The sequence below is a fragment of the Nicotiana tomentosiformis genome, chromosome 2 (assembly GCF_000390325.3).
Source record: "Nicotiana tomentosiformis chromosome 2, ASM39032v3, whole genome shotgun sequence".
Lineage (NCBI taxonomy): Eukaryota > Viridiplantae > Streptophyta > Magnoliopsida > Solanales > Solanaceae > Nicotiana > Nicotiana tomentosiformis.
The window spans coordinates 8,551,388-8,560,592 of record NC_090813.1 but is presented as its reverse complement, the minus strand read 5'-3'; the positions used below and the strand labels follow the sequence as shown (position 1 = coordinate 8,560,592).

Genomic DNA, 9,205 nt, shown 5'->3' with positions numbered 1-9,205 from the left:
TTTTTTTTGCTCTTGGTGTTCCTCCACTTCTGTCACTTGAAGTTGAGCTGAATCCCTCCTGCAAATTTCATCCTTCTTTTGAATACCTTTTGTCTTGTGTTACATCCTTAATGCTTCAACTTAGCATGTTTAGCAATTTAATTTTTAATACTATATTATAATGAATTTTGCTCTATTTTCTTATTTCATTCATGGCCGATGCTTTTCTAGTAAAAATAAAAATATGTACCTTAAAAGTTTTATCAACTTGACAAATAATTTTACTTACATAATGATTTTGAAAATTATTGAATTGATGTTTTTTTTGCTAATTTATAAATTCAAAGACTTAATTATTTGTTGAGATTTCATGCTTTTAAGATAGTATGAAGATGCGAATTATTTTCAAATTTTTTTTCTACTCGAACACTATATTATTCTCTTTATCAATTGTATAATATTTATATAATGTCGTTCGCCTTTTTTACCCTTTAAAAATATATTTTATATTTGACAAAATAGTAATTTGTTTATCTTCATAATATTTAGGACTTCTAAATTAACTAAAATTTTAATTATTATATCTTTCCTTATTTGAATTCTGTAGAAAAAAAACTTTAAAATTAATTAAAATTTTACCGTAGATCATCGTTCTCATCCCCCTAACCATGGGTGTTGGGATGGTCTAATGGCTGTCTGACAGACTACAATTCCTTTTTTTTGCTCTTGATATTCTCCATTTCTGTCACTTGAAGTTGAGCTGAATCCCTCCTGCAAATTTCACCATAGATGACTGCTAAAATTCACCATTCATATTCACTAGAATAACTTTTCGAGACAACAAGCCTTCCCTATAAGCTAAGCAATCTACTTCACCTAAATTGTATATTGGTTTTAGACTAGTCTTAGTAGGCGCTTTGCGCGCGTGTACTGCACGTATCAATGAATATATAAATTTTAAAAATTACATAAATAATATATTTTTCTTTATTGAACAAATACTAAAGAAAAAAATGTAAGTTACTTAAATAACGAATTTTAATCTCACTAAGCTAGCTTAATAAAATAAAGAAATCCTACTCTACATAAGTTTTTATATGCCCTTATTATGATTTATAAGGCGTGAAATATCTTATAAAAATTATTGTTATCTTTGTTACCAAACACTATAAGCAAATAACACAAAAAATATTTTTACCATAATTATTCAAAGATAACAAAATAAATTAAAGAATTTGAATCTTTTGGTATTTTAGAAATTTGTGAGTGATGAGGTAGAACTCCTCATAGAAAAATGTTAATAAATAACAATAAAATTTTTAAGTAACTAATATTGAATTACAAAAATATATAATACTACATTAAAAATTATAGGAAATTATCATTTATTGGAATGAATATAAAAGAAAGAAAAATGATAACACACTTATTTTGAATATCTTTTGTCTTATGTTACATCCTTAATGCTTCAACTTAGCATGTTTAGCAATTTAGTTTTTAATACTATATTATAATGGATTTTGCTCTATTTTCTTATTTCATTGATGGCCGATGCTTTTCTAGTGAAAATAAAAATATGTACCTTAAAAGTTTTATCAACTTGACAAATAATTTTACTTATATAATGATTTTGAAAATTATTGAATTGATATTTTTTTTGCTAATTTATAAATTCAAAGACTTAATTATTTATTAAGATTTCATGCTTTTAAGATAGTATGAAGATGCGAATTATTTTCAAACTTTTTTCCTACTCGAACACTATATTATTCTCTTTATCAATTGTATAATATTTATATAATGTCGTTCGCCTTTTTTACCCTTTAAAAATATATTTTATATTTGACAAAATAGTAATTTGTTTATCTTCATAATATTTAGGACTTCTAAATTAACTAAAATTTTAATTATTATATCTTTCCTTATTTGAATTCTGTAGGAAAAAAACTTTAAAATTAATTAAAATTTTACCTTATATAAATTATTTAATTTAATTATGACACAACTATAACTATACTTTTTCTAATATTTAGGAAAAAAAGAAATAGAATAGGCGGATTATTTCCATAAATCTACGTTATCAATTTTCCTTTCCACTAAGAGTATTTTAATTTGTTTGGCAAAAATCACTTAGCTTGAACACTCACTTTAATTGTACTATTCTTTTATCATTATTGCCACTGAATCCTTTCCTTACAATATTTTCGCAGTGTGGTGAGTTATTCAATATATATGTATAAGGAAAGATATAATAAATAAAATTTTAGTTGATTTAGAAGTCCTAAATATTAGGAAGATAAGCAAATTACTATTTTGTCCAATATAAAATATATTTTTAAAGGGTAAAAAAGACGAACGATATTTCGGTAAAGGCCTTCGTGCTTTTAATATAGTATAGATTCTGATTGGGACGAAGAGGCTTTACCAAAAGTATTTATTTCTTTAAAATGGTAAAAATTACTCAATATGAAAATATTAAATTTTAATTTTTTAAATTCCTCAATCTCCTTTTCAATATTTTTAACCGTTTAATATCCGGAATTTCTCTATTAGTAGAGCTCAAACCTAGAATACCATTCATTTCATGTCATACTTTGATGTTTCAAAGTGTTTACGAGATTTTTCCCTTAAGCCTTTCAAAAAACTTGAACATATCTTTATGATATAGTAGGGGTAGCCCATGTTGTGCATTGGCCCAATAATACTATTACCTAAATACTAGTATGGTATGGTAGTGTTAGATCGAGTTCATCTCCAAAGGATACTAAAGTTATTCTTAAAATACCTAAAGTCATTAAAAAATTATAATTTTATTGGTCCCAACTATTACTTGAAAATTAAAATTTAAAAAGAGCTTGTTTGATGATCATGCTGTGCGAAGAGTTATAAAAATTTTATTTAACTTATAAGCAATAACAATCTTCTTTTGTGTCAAGTTATCTAATGCAACTACAATTAGGTTCACATTTAATATTACCTCATATCTAAAATAAATATCTTTTTAATTTTTTTTATGCTCATTAAGGAAATCATATAAAATATTTATTATAAGATTTATTTGATTAATTTATGCTTTATATCATAGTCAAATTACTCATTATATTCTGTAGGTAATTTATACTAAAGTTAGATGATTTTAGCTTCAATTATTGATCATGAAATTTCATACTACTACTACTACTACTTTATAGGAAACAAAATTCTTAAAATTTGCATAATGAGAAGAAATTTACGTTTAAAGAGAGAACTTTTGAGAGCATAGGTGTCCGACTAATTATCTGTACAAATATTAACTATACAATTTAAATTAATATAGAACAATTAAAGTATATACTTTGTGTGTGAAATTTATAAGATTAATATCATATAAAGTACCACTTAGTAGCCATGAAATTGTTTTTTTTTTGCATATTTCTAGTCTTTTTTGGGATATTCAAAATATTTTACTCCTATCATATTTTCTTAAACTTTGACTTTTGATCTTACCATCCTAATTTCCTTTTTGTTATCCAACTAACAAAAAAAAGAGAAGATAAATCTATCAACATAAGTCTAGTTCTTTAAACTAAAAGGTAAGATGTACACGCATAGAACAATCGAGCATTAAATTTGTTTTTTTTTTAATTTTGTATGAATTTTTTGAATATTTTTGTTAAAAAATAAAGCTTTTGTACAAAATATAGACTCAATTCCACATGTTTTACTATAAACGACACACTTACCGTCCCACAACGGCAATATACAGCAGAAAGAAGGCATTTATAAACATGAACGACGAAGATGATGTTCAAGACCTTACTTGAACAAGATCTGTTCTATAGGCTCGTACCACTGTATCCTTGAGTTCTAAGGAGACAGGAAACCAAGTCTGGTTGATGAGTCATGTCCATTGGACTAGAGCGTGATTAACAACTCACACGGCCCTCGGGTTATGGCGCCGTATATGATCGTTCTCAGCCCCTAACAATGGGTGTTGGGATGGCCTAATGGCTGTCTCACAGACTCTTCACATCTTTTTTTTCTCTTGATTTTCTCCATTTCTGTTACTTGAAGATGAGCTTGAGCTCTCCTGCAAATTACACCATAGACGACTGCTTCTATGGCATTTTTTCGGGACAACAAAGCTCTGAATAAGCTAAGCAATATACTAGCCTGTTTGGCTAAGCTTTTTTTTGGGTGTTGGGATGGTCTAATGGCTGTCTGATAGACTCTTCACATCTTTTTTTTTGCTCTTGATTTTCTCCATTTCTGTTACTTGAAGATGAGCTTGAGCTCTCCTGCAAATTACACCATAGATGACTACTTCTATAGCATCTTTTCGGGACAACAGGACTCCGAATAAGCTAAGCAATCTACTAGCCTTTTGGCCAAGTTTCTTTTTGGGCCAAAAGTGTATTTTTTTTTTGTTGCCAGAAGTGCTTTTAGTCAAAAATTGAGGTGTTTGGTCAAACTTTTAGAAGCAAAAAAGTGCTTTTGAGGAGAAGAAGCTGATAGTAGGCTATAATTATGTAGTTTAGCTACTATTTGCACTCTAACTTAGCTGCACTTTATTGATATTTGAATGTTTAAATGATAATAAATTGCTCTAATTAAGAACTTTATGCTTTGCAGGAGCAATTCCGGTCTATGGGGACGTTAAAGAGTGTTTCTGAACTAATATGAAGCATTGAAGGCCAATTGGAAGTTAGTGCGCTTAGAAAGAAGAAAGAAAAACATGCTGCAGAAAATCCTCCAGGTGCACAGTCGATGCGCGGCCGCGCACTGGGCCGCGCATATTAGGCAGAAAGTGGCCAAAGTGCGCGGTCGATGCGCGTCCGCGCACGTGCTTCCGAGAAAAATCATCCAAGGTCAATTTTATAATTTGAGAGGCGAATAACCTTGACCTATATGAAGTCCAGCTCGCCCATAAATAGGGTATCTCTGTTTTTAGAAGAACTTTGGAGGCAAGAACACAAAAGGAGCAAGACGGAGAATTCTCCTACGAGTTTTTCATCTTCTTCTTCTTAATTCCATTGTTGGTTATGACTTTTTATTTTGTAATCTTGCATAGTAGTATGAGTAGCTAAACTCGTCATCTAGGGTTGATGGAACTAATTGTTGGATGAAGTCTTGATTACGTTTTGATATAATTGAGCCGTTTTTACTCTATAATTGTTCAACTATGTGTTTCTTGTGATTAATTGAAAGGGCCCTTTGATTAATCGTGTCTAGTTGTCTAGTGTTGCTTGAGAAAGAACACTTGATTAGATTGTTGTTGAACAATGCTACTTTCAAGTAAGTTAAGAGATTAATTACTTGAATTTAAAAGCAGGATTAGAGATAAAGCTTTGGTGTGATATTGATGAGTTGTATAAATTGTCAACTAGAGTAGTTCGAGAGAATACTTCTAGTAAATTATCGTAATTGATCTAGAGATAAGTACGGTAAGAAAGAACTCATCATCTTTATAGAGTGTTACGACGAGATTATAGCTAACATGTCAGGAATTAATCCAACAATTGGGAAAATCAATAACCCTAGATTCTTTTACCCTTGAATTCAACTTCATTCTTGCTTATTGATAGTTTTTATTGTCATTGTTTCCTTAGTTAAATAATTTCTATTAATTATCAAATAAAATCTCGAACTCTGAAAATTGTCTGAGCTTATCATTAGCGATACTAAAGGTTGTAGAAAATAGGTTAGTTCCCTGTGGGATTCGACTCCGGACTCTTGAACCGGATTATTTTTGCAGCGACCGCTTAGTCCTTTTTATAAGGAATGGTTGGGCGTGATCAAATTTTGGTGCCGTTGCCGGGGAACGAACGGTGTTATTTATTACAACTTGGAATAATTGTTAGAATTTTTAGTTTAGATCAATTTTCTGTGGTGTTAAAAAAATATTTCCATTGAAATTCTCACGTTTGATCTCTTCTGTGACTCAGGTGCATGCCTAGAATCTCCTTGAGAACTGGTGAACTTTTTGAAGGACTCTCAGATCCCGAGAAAGCATTCAGGGCATTGAATCGGGCTAACAAGAAGGGCAAACAGCTAAAACAAGGCGAACAATTCGAAATTGAAATGGACGACGTCGAGAACGTCAACGATAACAATAGGAATGATCGAGTTGACCCAAACATCGGAGTGGTAGCACCTCTTGTGCCGGAGGCTGCTCTATATGATTGGGCGCAACCAACTGCTGATAACCTGGCCACCACAATTGCAGTCCCTCCGATACAAGCGGAGACGTTTCAGATTACCAACAACATGCTGCACTTGCTACAGAATAAAGGGTTGTTCTTTGGTTCGTACATTGAAGACCCACAACAACATTTGAAGAACTTTCTATCAATTTCTGTCACTCAAAGACATTTGAATGTGACTCCTGAAGAAATTAAATTATTACTGTTCCCATTCTCAGTGATTGGGGAGGCTCAAACTTGGCTGAATTCGCTCCCAATAAACTCTATTGCTACTTGGGAGGAACTAGTCAAGCAGTTCTTAAACAAGTTCTATCCACCCAACAAAACTGCGAGACAAATTGATGAGATATTGCAATTTAGGCAGAAACCGACTGAAACGTTACAGAAAATCTGGGAGAGGTTTAAGGGTATGCTAGTAAAGTGTCCACACCATGGCATTCCAGATCAGATGCTAGGACAAAGATTTTATATAGGCTTGGTTGACAGTCTGAAGGCCAATGTAGATGCTTCAGCTGGGGTGCATTCTTGAGCAAAACATTCACAGAGTGCAAGATTCTTCTTGACGAGATGGCTCAAAATTCAGGATGGATGACGAGAGATATAATACTCACTCTAATAGTGCATTCTGTTGCTCTTGACCCAAACAATACAAATGCAGAAAACATAGCCACTCTCATGACCCAGATGAGCTTGTTGACAAAGAAAATTGATGAAATGGGTACGAAACAGGTGCACATTGTTGATACGACAAATGGAGGCCTATGCACTCCCTACATAAATGAGTCATATGTTTGCTCGTAGAGTGGAAAGAATGATAACCATAGGCCTCCCTACATAAATGAGTCATATGTTTTCTTGTAGAGTGGAAAGAATGATAACCAGGGCTTCAGAAAAAACATGAATTACGTCAAAAATTTTGGGGGTCAGAGGCAAGGTGGACAACAATGGGGACCTCAAAATCAGCAGTACAGAACAACCCAGCAACAATACAATACCATTCCAGGGGGAACACGACCACAAGGCCAAGTCGTGCCTTATCAAAGGCAGCATGGCTATAATCAGCAACACCAACAACAGTTGGCTTACCAACCGCCTCATCAACAGCAGGACAGTAATATGATAGAAATAAAGGGCATGCTGCAAAAACTCATTGGGACAAATGGAAAGATGCAAGAAAAGTTAGCATCACATGATTCGGCTATTAAAGGCATCGAAACTCAATTAGGCCAGTTATCTATGGCCTTGAACAATCGCCCACAAGGAACGTTGCCTGCAGACACAAACATCAATCTAAAGGAGCAGAACCCAAATCAGCTAATGGCAGTGAGTCTCAGGAATGGAAGGGATTTAGATAGAGAGCAAGAAGTTTCTAAATCTAGGAGAGACGCAGTGCCAATTAATCCAGTGACATTAGAGACCGACGAGTCAAACGAGCTCACAAAAGTTGTAATTGAACAGGCACAAGTGGACAAAGGCAAGGAGAAGGAATTTGAACAACTCCAGAACAGGTGGTGGAAAAGGCTCCTAATAAAGAAAAGACACCAAGCAGTGGGCAGAAGTTAACTCCTGCACCATTCCCTCAAAGGTTGGCAAAGCAAAAGAGAGATGATCAATACAGGAAATTCATGGAAATGCTTAGACAAATTCAATTGAATATTCCGCTGATAGATGCTTTGAGGGAAATGCCAGGCTATGCAAAAATGATGAAGGATCTGATGTCTTGAAAATTTGACTTCCAAGACCTGTCTACTGTAACTCTAACTCAAACTTGCAGCGCTGTAGTGACAAGACCTATGACTCAAAAATTGTCTGATCCCGGTAGTTTCACTATCCCATGCACAATTGGAAGTTATGCTTTTGCTAAAGCATTGTGTGACTTAGAAGCCAATATCAACTTGATGCCTTTGGCAATCTACACAAAATTAGGTATTGGCAGAGCTAGACCGACCTCAATGTTGTTGCAACTGGCTGATCGCATAGTCAAAAGGACGACATGAATTTAGATGATGTGCTTGTCCAAGTGGGGAAGTTTGTATTTCCTGCCGACTTCGTTATTCTTGACTGTCAAGTTGACGAAGAAATACCAATAATTTTGGGGAGGCCGTTCTTAGCCACTGGGAGAGCATTGATCCACTATGAGACTGGAGAGTTAAAAATGAGGTTGAATAATGAGGAAATAATATTCAATGTTCAACAATCTATGAGGAGGCCCAGCAAATTTGTAAATTGTTCATTAGTAGAGGCGGTGGATGTAATACTGCAAGGAGGAGGATGAGACCCTTAATGTCAGAGATCCATTAAAAGCTTGCTTGATGAATTTGGAAGATGTGGATGGTGAAGAGTTGGCAGAGTGGGTCATGGCTCTCGAAGGTCAAGGGTTCTGGAAAAGAGAACCCCAGTTCGAGCCACTACACTTAGAATAAAAGGGCAATACCACATGCAAAGCCATCAATAGAGGAGCCACCAAAGTTGGAACTGAAACCGCTTCTTGGTCACCTCAGGTACACTTTCTTAGGGCCTAACTCTACTTTACCTGTTATTATCTCATCCGGTTTGTTAGCTGTGCAGGTAGAATTATTCCTACAGGTGTTACAGGAATGTAAGACTGCTATTGGTTGGACCATGGCAGATATAAAGGGTATCAACCCGGCCTTTTGCATGCACAAGATTCTCTTGGAAGAAGGGCACAAACCTTCAAGAAAACATCAAAGAAGGCTGAACTCGAACATGAAAGAAGTGGTGAAGAAAGAAGTGATCAAGTGGTTAGATGCGGGTATCATTTCCCCCCATCTCTGACAGTAACTGGGTTAGCCCAGTTCTGTGTGTGCCAAAGAAGGGTGGAATGACGGTCATGAAAAATGAGAATAACGAGTTGATCTCGACTCGTACAATCACGGGTTGGCGAATTTGCATGGATTATAGAAAACTGAACTCAGCCACCCGGAAAGATCATTTCCCCTTGCCATTCATTGATCAAATATTGGATAGGTTGGCTGGGCAGTCTCATTTCTGCTTTTTGGATGGATATTCGGGGTACAATCAGA

General features: G+C 34.2%; 1 protein-coding gene and 2 non-coding genes across 3 annotated transcripts; 2 read left to right on the top strand and 1 right to left on the bottom strand.

The window, feature by feature from the left end:
• The first annotated feature begins 3,768 nt into the window (after positions 1–3,768).
• Positions 3,769–3,983, top strand: LOC117281933 (small nucleolar RNA U3). Its single transcript, XR_004512563.1, has one exon. It is a non-coding gene; the product is annotated as a small nucleolar RNA U3 (small nucleolar RNA).
• Positions 3,984–6,492: 2,509 nt separating this feature from the next.
• On the bottom strand, positions 6,493–6,599 carry LOC117273617 (small nucleolar RNA R71). The gene has a single exon (XR_004503616.2). It is a non-coding gene; the product is annotated as a small nucleolar RNA R71 (small nucleolar RNA).
• A 129-nt stretch (positions 6,600–6,728) lies between these two features.
• Positions 6,729–8,158, top strand: LOC138904306 (uncharacterized). The gene is made up of 3 exons (XM_070192807.1): positions 6,729–6,890; positions 7,023–7,669; positions 7,936–8,158. Exons 1-3 carry the CDS (start codon positions 6,729–6,731, stop codon positions 8,156–8,158), a joined length of 1,032 nt encoding a protein of 343 aa, XP_070048908.1.
• The last annotated feature ends 1,047 nt before the right edge of the window (positions 8,159–9,205 follow it).

What these genes read in the sequence shown, in the direction of transcription:
- LOC138904306 (XM_070192807.1), top strand. Translation starts at nt 6,729, where the DNA reads ATGGCTCAAAATTCAGGATGGATGACGAGAGATATAATACTCACTCTA. An exon ending in ATGAAATGGGTACGAAACAG is followed by an intron (nt 6,891 to 7,022) that starts GTGCACATTGTT and finishes GTTTTCTTGTAG; the next exon opens with AGTGGAAAGAATGATAACCA. An exon ending in TTTGAACAACTCCAGAACAG is followed by an intron (nt 7,670 to 7,935) that starts GTGGTGGAAAAG and finishes TCAAACTTGCAG; the next exon opens with CGCTGTAGTGACAAGACCTA.